This window comes from Arachis hypogaea, chromosome 15 (genome assembly GCF_003086295.3).
Source record: "Arachis hypogaea cultivar Tifrunner chromosome 15, arahy.Tifrunner.gnm2.J5K5, whole genome shotgun sequence".
Taxonomy (NCBI): domain Eukaryota; kingdom Viridiplantae; phylum Streptophyta; class Magnoliopsida; order Fabales; family Fabaceae; genus Arachis; species Arachis hypogaea.
Window position 1 is genome coordinate 159517414 of NC_092050.1, and position 12178 is coordinate 159529591.

Sequence of the window (12178 nt, forward strand, 5' to 3'; positions counted from 1 at the left end):
TATGTGTAGGATATTTTATAAAATATATCATTCCATGTATTCCGATCCTTTCATATTTTCTCTTAATTAAATCAATTAAGTCGTCTCAGCTTATTATATATAGTGCATGTGTTTCTGCAGTATCTAACTAAAATTGTTTATGGTAATTTATCAAAATCATATATATAATTTAATTTATGCAAGTTCGGTTATGATATGATATTAAATATATAAAATAAAACTATATGCATGTAGAATTCACCCTAAATCAATATATATCTCAAATGTTAGTTACTACAATTACAATATATCTGTTTATTTTTTATTATTATAATTGCAAGCAAATATGTTGGCCCCCCATGTATATAGCTTTGAGGAAATGATATACATATATATAAAATAATTCCTATCTTGATATCTTTATTTTTCATTACCCACATAGTCATCATCATCAATTAATGATTAATAATTAGGCATCTACGATTACATCCATTTGATTTTAATCTCGTAATTAATTTTGTCCTTTATATATTAAATTAAATAAAAATCCTATTTACATACTAAAAATTAGTTATTATATATTTAATTTATTTTTGATATATATTTTATATTTTGATTGATTTTATACGCTTGAGTGAGACTAATTTTTGTATATATACCTAATATGATTGTGAAATAAATATTTAATAATAACATTATATATTCTTAGTTATAATAAGTTTTATTGTTGGTGAATATCTTAAAAACTTTTATAGTACGATAAAGTGTTCTACAAGAGAGAATGTTTTGAAAAAATTTGAAGATAAGACTATTATTATAAGTATGAAATTACTACTTTAATTTTTATTAAATAAATTAGAGATCAGAGCAAAGAAGAGAATATGTGATATTTATCGATAACAAGAGTATAATAAAGTGGCTAAATAAAAAGGAAAATACGATATTGAGAATAATAGAACCTAAAAAATAAAACTTATAAAATAAGGTATTTGGTGTAAAATATTTGGGTCAAATTTAGAAATATCTGTGATATTAAGACAAAAAAAAAAAGAGAGAATGTGGCTATCATAAACAATAACTATTGGGTGAAGGAGATTACATAGATACAGGTACATGGTAATAAAAGGGAGATGAATGAGGTGAGTTTATATATAAAATTAAAATGATATGAGTGGTTATTAGTATGATGAAATCATTTGAAAGAAAATTAAAACAACGCAAACACAATATTTGAAGCGTTCAACAACCGACAAAAAAAAATATTTAAATTTTGTCATGTAATTTTATTTATTATTTATTCGAATATTTGTTGATGTCTTAGTTATTAATTTTTTAGATCATTTTATTGTGATGTATATTTTATTTAATTTGTATTTAACTTTGATGATATTGTCGAAGGAATACTTCACAAATTAAATTTTTTCGCTCTAATTTTAGAATAACAACGATCTAAAAGAAATATTAAAATGTCTTTTAAATGCTGCATTCAGATTCAATTCTTATTTAAGGTTGGATGTAGTTTAAAAATCTCAGTGTGTTTGAGGAGGAAGAGATGTGTATCCTAGTGAATAATGACAAGAGAAGCTTGAAATTGTTGAGGTAGATTTGTCCATTAATTCATGGAATTCATATTATGTGTTCTTTTGCTCGAAATTTTTTTCTTGAGAGATAGTTTATATTACCGATTTATCATGAGTGGTGATCCTAGTAAATAGTAGCACATACATTTTTCTATTTAGGGGTGTGTATGATTGGATCTGGCCTGGATTTGATTCAGTCTCAAATATTTTAAAGACTAATTTAGTGTGATTTTATTGAATTTAAATTTAGATAAGGGTTTCAAAAATAAATCTATTCATTATTTTGGATTAGATCGGGTCAAGACAGACTCGGCTTCATCCGACTCGTGTGCATCTTAAGGAAACTAAAAAATATATATATTTTAAATTTATTTCAATATTATGTAATATTAATTATAAGTTTATTATTTTATTTTTAATCGCACTTGTTGAATTAGAAAATAGATCAAAGAAGTATCAAATTAGAATATATTAACAAATTCAAGTTCAAATATGGATATCAATCAACTTTTCAGTAACAAATTTCTTCTTTATAAATAAGTGCATCATAAATAAGTTTTTTTATAAATTATTTTTAAAACTTTAAAGACCCGATTTTCACCCGATTTTAACCCGCTATAATTGTGGGCCGAAAACATTTAAATTTCATCGAATCTAAAATCGGGTTAGAGTCTAAAAAATTATACCCAATGTATATTTAAAATTCAAGACAAATCCAATTTCATCCGACCATACATATCCCTAACTCCTTCTAATTGAGGTATACATATATTTCACTATTTCAGGATAATTACCTCAAATATTAAAAAAAAATAACAATAAATACACAAATATCATGTATTCTACGTGTACGTATTATTGCCATCCTAATAATCCAAAAAACATTGACGTTTAAACAAATTAAATGAGAGAAAATGAAAAGCAAAGAGATGTATGTGGACTAGTTAGCTATAGCCCATTGAATTTGATATTTATGTATATTTTTTCAAATTGAACTCTCCACGCACTTACATGTATATACAGATATATATATATCATTGCAATGATTTAGTTTTATTTTATTTTCTTTCTCTTTACTATTCCTAAAGGAAATATAATCTCCCCTTCTAAGAAATCATCTTCTCTATCTAGTTCCATGGATTTTGAGTATCTTGTGCGTGGGAACCTCAACAAAAAGGGTTGCCTCCATGCATAGCACAACACATTTGTCTTTTTCTTCCTTCTTTTATTATTATCTATCGATTTATATATTAAAAGAGGTTTTAATAAAAAGAAGTATAAGGAATGTATGTATATATATTTTTCTATTGTGTAAATGCAAAGCTCAAGACTAATTAAATACGTCTCAATAATTTATTTCATCAAAGTTTTTTCGATAAGTTTCTTCAATCATCTATTCTACTTTACTATACTCTTGTTATTAATAAAAATCACAATGTTCTATTTTTTAGTCTTTAATTTTTCAAATAAAAATATTAATTTTATATTTGTAATAATAATTTCACCTTCAAATTTTTTTAAAAATATTCTTTCTCGTAAAACACTTTATTAATAAAGACATACTAATATAATATGCCATTTGAATTAGTTCTTAAGATGTTAAAACATGCTTAATATTTTTTTTATACATGTGCATTAGTGTTTTTGTCAAGCTCAATAAACTAAATTTTTGTTTATTAAGAGTCTTTATGCATGATTAAAAAAATTTATACAAACTCAAAAATTAGAAAAATCCCAGTCCCCAAAAACATAAAGCGCTACCAAAGCCGAACTACCATTTTTTTTTTCATTATTTTTGAATTAGAATCTTTTAAATTTTGAATTTTACTTTAGAAAGGTAAAATGTGATATCTCATCACCATTTATTTCATAAGTAAGATCAAGAAAAAATATATATAAAAAACTATTTAAAAATAAGAGATTACACTTTAATTTTTAAAATAAAAATTTAAAATTTAAAAAATTCAAATTCATTATTTTCATTGCAAAACTATATTATTATCTTTGAGTTTAAGATGCTCTTACATTATTTACTTTGTTCCTTGGATTTGAAGTGGAGTGCAATTGATGATTGCTCTTTGCTTTTGTTTTGTGAAACACAAAATGTATTTAAATATAATTATTATCTTATTATTTAATATAATTAACATATATATTATTTATATATTTATTAATTATTAGATAAAATATTATTTACTTAATGTCTAGTGAATAGTGTATCATTGAGCAGTATTTAATTGACAGTTTCGGTGCTATGACATGTGTAGAACAATAATTGTATATGAAAATTGAATTTGAATCAAAATAATTAACAAATAAGGATATAAATTGAAAGAAAATGATTCTTTTAGAACCCCAGAAATTAAGGAAGTTTCTCCTAATTAATCTATAATTCTAGGTCGGCAGATACATATCCAAAACTAGATTATTAGTAGATGTGAACGAATTTTTCAAACATATTCTTTTAATCTTTCTTTTTTTTTTGAGTATAAAGCGTGTGTAAAAGTCAATTATATATTCCTTCCCCGGGTGAATTCTGGCTGAACAAAACTATTTCAATGTAGCTGCTTCCATTGAAGAATAATATAATATAATTTTATTACTATAAATAGAAGGTCTTTATAACTATCTACCAAAAAATGTCTTTATAACTACCAAGGATAATATGGATGAAAAATCATTGTATGCGCTTGCATTTTCTTTTTGATATGTCAGAAATATATAATTAATTTATATTCATTATATTTGTATTCGAGTATTAGAAATATTTAATATACTAATAGTATCTTAATATATAATAGCTAATACGATCCACCAAGGCCACACAAAACAAGCATGAGCTGACGGTCTTTCAACTTGTGAAAAGTCGGACTGACCAACATCCTGTCAATCGGTACAGGATGACGTCACGCCCTTTTCAGACCCCTCACAGTCTCCCGAACTACAAAGAATCGGACTCTCCGAGCAACTTAGCATTGAGACCAAGCAAGCATGCTCTCATGCTCCGGGGCAACTATTCCAGACCCGATCTCTAGGTCTTTTCTCGGAACGGTCATCAAACCTGACATGTGATGAGATGCCCAAACAACGCGCTCCTTGCCTAACCATGAAACGGCCAGGAACTCCATGAATCTCCGACCGCGACCGGAAAAACCAAACAACGATCTCCTTGCCAAACCACAACGGCGAGGAAAAGGTTCCTCCCGCGATGAGACCGAGCACCCTCACTCTCTCGCTCCGGGAGCAACTGTTATGGATCCGGCTCACGACTTCCACACCCGGAACAGTCTCCAAACCCGGTTACCCGGATCCGAACCGCTTCACCCTTCTAGAAGGCCCAGAACCGGCCCACTAGAGCTTCTAACCAACAATCAAATTCAAATACCTCACTTATCTTAACCAGATAAGATAAGATAAGATAATTACCATCACCTATATAAAGGGGAGCCCAGGCCTCCTCAGGTATGTCATTCACTCTACACATCTTATACCTCTCAGATCCATTCTGACTTGAGCGTCGGAGTGTCTTTATAGGTACTGAAAGGATGTCAGAAACTTGTGAAGTAATCTTGAGAAGAAGAGAGAACTGAGAGAGATATTGAGAGTGTGAAGAAGAGAATGAGTGAGACTGAAACTGAATTAGAGTGGAAAGCATGTGATTCTGTTATGTTCAATTAGTGCAAGCTACAATTGCAGATTATATAGACTAACTAAGTTAGTTGTAGAGCAACTACTTTTGCCAGCTCATACAGAACAGAAAGGGGGAACTAACTGACTCAGAGGGAGGGAATGTAACTACATCTAACAGCCTAGCTTAGCATATTTTCACACGTGCTTAGTGCTTAGCTTACACACACATATCCTTCTCTACATGACCCTTACATTTATCTTCTCTGCATACTCTATCATGACCCTGCTATTTTGAATTTGCTGAATTTTTCACCTTTTGCACTTTAAGTTTGTCTCGAAGCTGAATGAACACTGCAGAGGGGAGAGCTTTGGTGAGGGTGTCTGCTACTTGGACTGAACTCGGAACATGACATACTTGAACCACTTTACTTGTGACATGGTCTCTTACAAAGTGCAGGTCTATTTCGAAGTGTTTTGTTTTTGAATGTAAAATTGGATTTGCTGCTAGGAGTACAGCACTCTGATTATCACAGTATGCCATAGGTGCTTCTGGAATTGACCACTTTAGCTCTCCTATTAGACCTTTTATCCATATTAGTTCTGCCACAAGGTCTGCCAGTGCTCTGTACTCAGCCTCAGTGCTTGACCTGGCCACCACTCCTTGCTTTTTTGACTGCCAAGATACTAAATTCCTTCCCATGAAGACACAGAAACCACCAACTGACTTTCTGTCATTTGGATCACCAGCCCAGTATGAGTCACAATAAGCTGTGATCTTTAGGGATGGATCCTTGTGGATTTTAAGGCCATATGCAGATGTACCTTGCACATACCGCAGTACTCTTTTAACTAGTTTCCAGTGTGCCTCTAGAGGAGATTGCATAAACCGTGCAACCTTGTTTGCACTATAGGCCAGGTCCGGCCTTGTTACAGTGAGATATTGCAAGCTTCCCACTACAGAACGATAGAGTTGAGGGTTGTCAAACACAGCACCTCCAGTGGCTTGAATCTTAAGAGTTGAAGGTAGTGGTGTTGCACATGGCTTGCAGTCATTCATGCCAGCTTTTGCAAGCAGGTCCTGCACATATTTGCCTTGAGACATCATCAGGCCTCCATCCTCAGTCCTGGTCACTTGGATGCCTAGGAAGTAGTGCAGCTCTCCCATGTCCTTTAATGCAAAGGCTGAGTTAAGTCTTTGAGTGACTGCAGTGAGAACTGTTGGACAGTTTCCAGTTACAATTATGTCATCAACATAGATGAGGACATAGGTGAGTGACGTTTCTGATTGTTGGACAAACACTGAGACATCTGATTTTGTTGGTGAGAAGCCAAGATTTAGAAGAGCTGAGGATAGCTTATGATACCAGGCTCTAGGTGCCTGCTTGAGACCATAGAGGTCTTTTCTGAGCTTGCAAACTAGGCTGCTATCACTGGCAATATATCCTTGTGGCTGCTTCATATAAACGTCTTCAGTGAGCTCTCCATGCAGAAAGGCATTGTTCACATTAACTTGCCTGATTGACCATCCTCTGGCCAGGGATATGGACAGGATGATCCTGATTGAGGTTGGCTTCACAACTGGGCTATAGGTCTCAGTAAAGTCAAATGCAGGTCTTTGTGATAAACCTTGAGCAACCAGGCGAGCTTTGTGCTTTTGTAGGCTTCCATCTGCATTGTATTTAATGCAAAAAATCCACTTACTGCCTATGGCTTCTCTGCCAGGGGGCAGGGGAACAAGCTGCCAAGTGTTGTTCCTTTGCAGGGCTTCGAATTCAACATCCATTGCCTGCTTCTAGGCAGGATCTATTAGTGCTTGCTGCACACTTCGAGGTTCTACTGCAGCTTGGAAGGCTTTTGTCCTGAGGGAGCCAGTTTTGCTTCTTGTTACCATGGGATGAACATTTGAGGCATTAGTTACTGGTGGTAAGGCACAAGGAAGGACAATTTCCAGGTCTGAGATAGGAATCGGGGTAGGAGAGTCTGAGGGTGCTGTATGCTGTGAGGATTGAAGCTGAGAAGAGGAGTTAGAGGTTGCGGGTGCTGGGTGCAGGGAGGCAAGATTATGTTGAGGGAGTTGAGTAGGTAATGGGGAGGAGGAAGTTGTTTGATGAGTATTGGCAGGGGTGGATTAAGTCTGTGTTGGTAGGAGTTGAAGTGGTGGTAGGGGGTAATAAGGTGGGGGCTGAGTTGGTGAGCTTTGGTTGTTGAAGGCAGATTGGGAGTCTTTGAAGGGAAATTTTTCTTCATCAAAGACTACATTGCGGCTGATAACTACCTTCCCTGAACTTGTCAAGCACTTATATCCCTTATGAGAGGTGGCATATCCAATGAATACGCATTCTAAAGACCTGAATTGTAACTTGTTTTTATTGAATGGCCTTAGGTGTGGAAAACATGAACAGCCAAACACCTTTAGATCCTCATAATTTGATTGCCTTGCAAACAGTTTTTCAGTTGGTGAGACTCCATCTAGCACTGGTGTAGGAAGGACATTGATGATCTTCACTGCTGTTGTGAAAGCGTCACTCCAGAATCTGATGGGTAAGGAGGCTGCAGCAAGCATTGTAAGGCCCATCTCCACAACATGCCTATGCTTCCTTTCAGCTGTGCCATTTTGCTGATGTATGTGGGGACAAGAAAATCTGTGTATGATTCCTTGTTCATGCAGTAACTTAGATAGACTTACATATTCTGCAGCATTATCACTTTGAATACACTTTAGTTTGGCATTTAATTGTAACTCAGCCATATGTTGAAAATGCAAGAAAACTGATTTTAATTGAGCTCTATTTCTTATGAGATATAACCATGTGAATCGAGAAAATGCATCAATAAAGTTCACAAAGTAATGATTTCCATTAGAATCAGGTAGGGGAGCTGGCCCCCAGATATCAGAATATACAAGTTCTAGTGGAGCATTATACACAGTTGTAGATTTAGGAAAGGGTAAAGTATGTGACTTGCCAATGCAGCAGGAACTGCATATTGACTTATTTGGTGAAAATGGGAGATTACACAGCTTTAGAATTTTAGACACTACTGCTTCTGAAGCATGCCCAAGTCTAGCATGTCAAAGTGTGTATTTATTTGTTGCTGCCTCCAGGGAACCAGTGAAGGCAGAAGGTGGGTTAACTGGGTGAAAGTTCAATAGCCTATACATTCCTCTGACAACATCTCCTTGAAGAATGACCTCATTTGTGGCCTGAGATTTAACAAAGCAACCATGTGAGTGGAATTCAAAAAACACCTTATTATCACAGCAAAATTGGTAAACACTAGGTAGGTTTTTAGTTATATCTGGAACCAATAACAGTTTTTGCATTATTAGATTCCTAGAGCTCAAATCAGTTTTGAAGAGGGTCTTTCCAACACAATTAATAGCCAAACCTGTACCATTTCCAACTACCACTTGTTCCGTGCCTGCATAATTTTCTTTTTCAGCCATGATTTCTGGATTTGCAGTCATGTGGTGTGTAGCTCCAGAGTCTGGATACCAAACTGAATCATGAATGGTTGCAGGATTAGCCAACACACTGCTGAAGTTGGCTTTTGGTTGCTCATCCTGCTGCTGTCTTTGTGCATAATCATCTCTGTGATGAGGTTGTGTCTAAGGCTCATTATCATAATCATATCTGTACCAGCAAAATCGTGCTGTGTGTCCATATTTGTTGCATAACTGGCATTGAGGCCTTTCTTGCATTCTTTCATAATTTTGGTACTGAGTTTTGCCAAAACCTTCATAATTCTGAGTTCCTGACCTGTTAAATTGAGGCTGTTGTCCCCTTTCTTGATGTGAAGACTGAGTTCTGCCATAGCCTTGTTGACTTCTTGGATTTCTGGAGTTCTGAAACCTGCCTCTGCCACGAAAGCTTCTTCTGTATCCTCCTCTTTGTGCAAGATTGGCTTGATACATATCTTGATCAAATTGATTTATGTGGCTGGACTGAGCAACATTTGCTTGCAATATGTGATCAAATTCTGGCTTTCTGAACCTCTCTAACATGTTTTCATGTATAAAAAGCACTGCTTCTAACTCACCAACTGTAATTTCTTGGGATCTTGTCAGAATGGAAGTCAAGATAGGTGCATAATCTTCAGTTAAGCCATGGAGAATTGCATTTACATGTTCACTTTCACTTACAAGTTCTTCCACTGATGTTAATGCATCAATTGTGCTTTTGATCTTTAAAACATAATCATTCACTGAAGCACCTATTCTTGTACTGCTAAGCTGATTTCTCAATTGTATTACTCTAGCCTTAATTTGTGACGAAAAATGACTTTCTAACCGGCATCCGCTTCGACCCGCAAATTTTCGATCTATCTATTCACCCGTACCGGAGGCATCCAGTACAGTATCTATTATATATAGAGAGAGATATACATGTATGATCATGTATGTATATATAGCACATTAATTATATTGATATTTTATTATACACGAAGACATTTTTGTATGTTACTTTTAATACATAATATAATTTTCATACATAACGTATTACCTAAGAAAAGACAATCCAAACATGGGCACAACTAACATAATGCATTATTATTCATTAAACACAATAATATTGAAAAACCTAAAAAAATTAGTGAAATATTAAAAAATTTAAAAATAAACACAATAAAAATTTATTCAATATTTAAATGTATTATCTTTAAATTTTTTTACCTATTTCATCAATTCATTCTTTTATTTTAGTCCAAGACGCTAGTTATATTTTAGTAATAAGTACATAAATTTATTATTTTTTTAATTAAGAAAGATTGCATCCTTTTAAATATCTTTTATAAAATATTCTAATTCAACATAAATTTAAGATAATATTTGACAAAAAAAAAAGGGTTAATATATTAAAAAATAAAAAAAATCAAAAAAATATTTTTAAAAATATGTTACATCAGTTATGCATATTAATTGAAAAGACTCTATATCAATAATCGATAATATCCAAAAAAAAAAAACTAAATAAAATAAATTTTAATTATTTTTAATTAATTATTTTTAGTTACCAAATATTTTCGATTAATAATATACAACAGATTAATATGCATTCACTCACGTAATAACAAAAAAAATTAATATGTACATTATTATTATTGTTGTTATTATCATTATTATTATTAGAACATTAATATGCATTGACCATAATTATTGAACCGCGTGACCTAAATTTTTTTATTCACTTATAAATAGCTTAATCTCCCACATTATTAAACCATCTAAATAAAACATAGAACACTTGTTATTATTCCCTTCACCTTTAAGATCAATAACATATATTATTATGGCTGAACAACACCACCACCACCACCTCTTCCACCATGACAAGGAGGATGAACAGACCATGGATACCGCCGGCACCGAGGTTGATTACAAGAAGGAAGAAAAGCACCACAAGCACCTTGAACAACTTGGTGAAATGGGAGCTGTAGCTGCTGGTGCTTATGCCTTGGTAACTTTTGTTTTAATTCCATAATTTTATGTGAAAATTCATTGTTATTAATTTCACCGTAATATTTTATTTTTTAATTAAATTTCAAATTTAGGTGCTCCAAAAATATTAAACTAATATCTTGTTTACTCAATATTTGACATTTTTTTCACAGTATAAGTGTTATTATCTCAAGTAATTATATATATTCACTATGATGAAAACCAATCATAATTTTAATTTTGGTTTAATTACTCTATTGGTCCTATAGTTTTGCGAAATTTTCAATTAGGTCCCTATACTTTTTTTCCTTTTAATTGAGTTCTTACACCAATTTTTTTTTAATTGGTCCTTACACTTTTTTTTCCTTTTATTTAGGTTCCTATACCAATTTTTTTTTTTTTTAGTTGGATCCCTATAAAATTAAGTCAATTACTACTAAGAGGGACTTAATTGAAAAAAAAAATAGTGCAGAGACCCAATTAAAAAGAAAAAAGTATAGGGACCTAATTGAAAATTTCACGAAACTATAAAGACCAACAGAGTAATTAAACTTTTAATTTTTAACCAACGTGACGTCACTAATAAAGAATCATTAGTAAATACTCAAATTATTCCCAACAATAATTTCTTTTTTTGAAAATTTTGGTTTAAAATTTTTTTATTATTTTAATTTAATTCGTGCTTTGACATTTATTATTGTTTATGAAAAATTAATTATAAAAAAAATGCAACTTTTTTTTCAAAAAAAATTTTATCGAAATAAGATTATTTAATTTAATTTAAAATTTTCGATCATTTAATTTCTATGTGTAGCATGAGAAGCATAAGGCAAAGAAAGATCCGGAGCATGCCCACAAGCACAAGATAGAGGAGGAGGTAGCAGCTGCCGCCGCCGTCGGTGCCGGAGGATTTGCCTTCCATGAGCACCATGAGAAGAAAGAGTCAAAGGAAGAGTATGAGGAGACTCATGGAAAGAAGCATCATCATCTTCTTGGCTAAAAAATAAAAGAAGAAGAAAGTGAGAGAGAGAAGAAAAATAAAAGAGGGTTATATTATATAACAGCCTCAGTTAGCAACTACCTTAAACATTTCGTTGATTAGGGACAATTTATATGTGGGTTTTTGTTTTGGTGTGATTATGTTTGTGTTTGTGTTAAGCTTTAGTAATTTTAATAAAAAATTGTAATGATATATATGTGAAGTCAAAAATAATACCGAGTGTATAAAAATTAATTATTATATATTTATATATAATTATATTATTATTTAATATATTTATATAGATAATTATTTTGGTAGCTTAGTTTTTTATACATACTGATATAAAACCTATGATGCACGGACACTGACACGGACACGAGACACGACACGACACGGGACACGCCGACACGCGAATTTTAAAATCTTACATGACACGAGGACACGCATACATATAAAATATAAAGTATTTTTTAGATAAACCGTAATGATATTTTAATATTTTATTAATATTAAAATATAAATTAATTTTTTAAATTATTTTTAATGCTTTATTTTAAGTATATTAAGTAT

General features: G+C 32.3%; 1 protein-coding gene across 1 annotated transcript; it reads left to right on the forward strand.

The window, feature by feature from the left end:
- Positions 1-10406: 10406 nt before the first annotated feature.
- LOC112751938 (uncharacterized) lies at positions 10407-11897 on the forward strand. Its single transcript, XM_025801274.3, has 2 exons — positions 10407-10645; positions 11441-11897. Exons 1-2 carry the CDS (start codon positions 10478-10480, stop codon positions 11624-11626), a joined length of 354 nt encoding a protein of 117 aa, XP_025657059.1. The 5' UTR covers positions 10407-10477; the 3' UTR covers positions 11627-11897.
- The last annotated feature ends 281 nt before the right edge of the window (positions 11898-12178 follow it).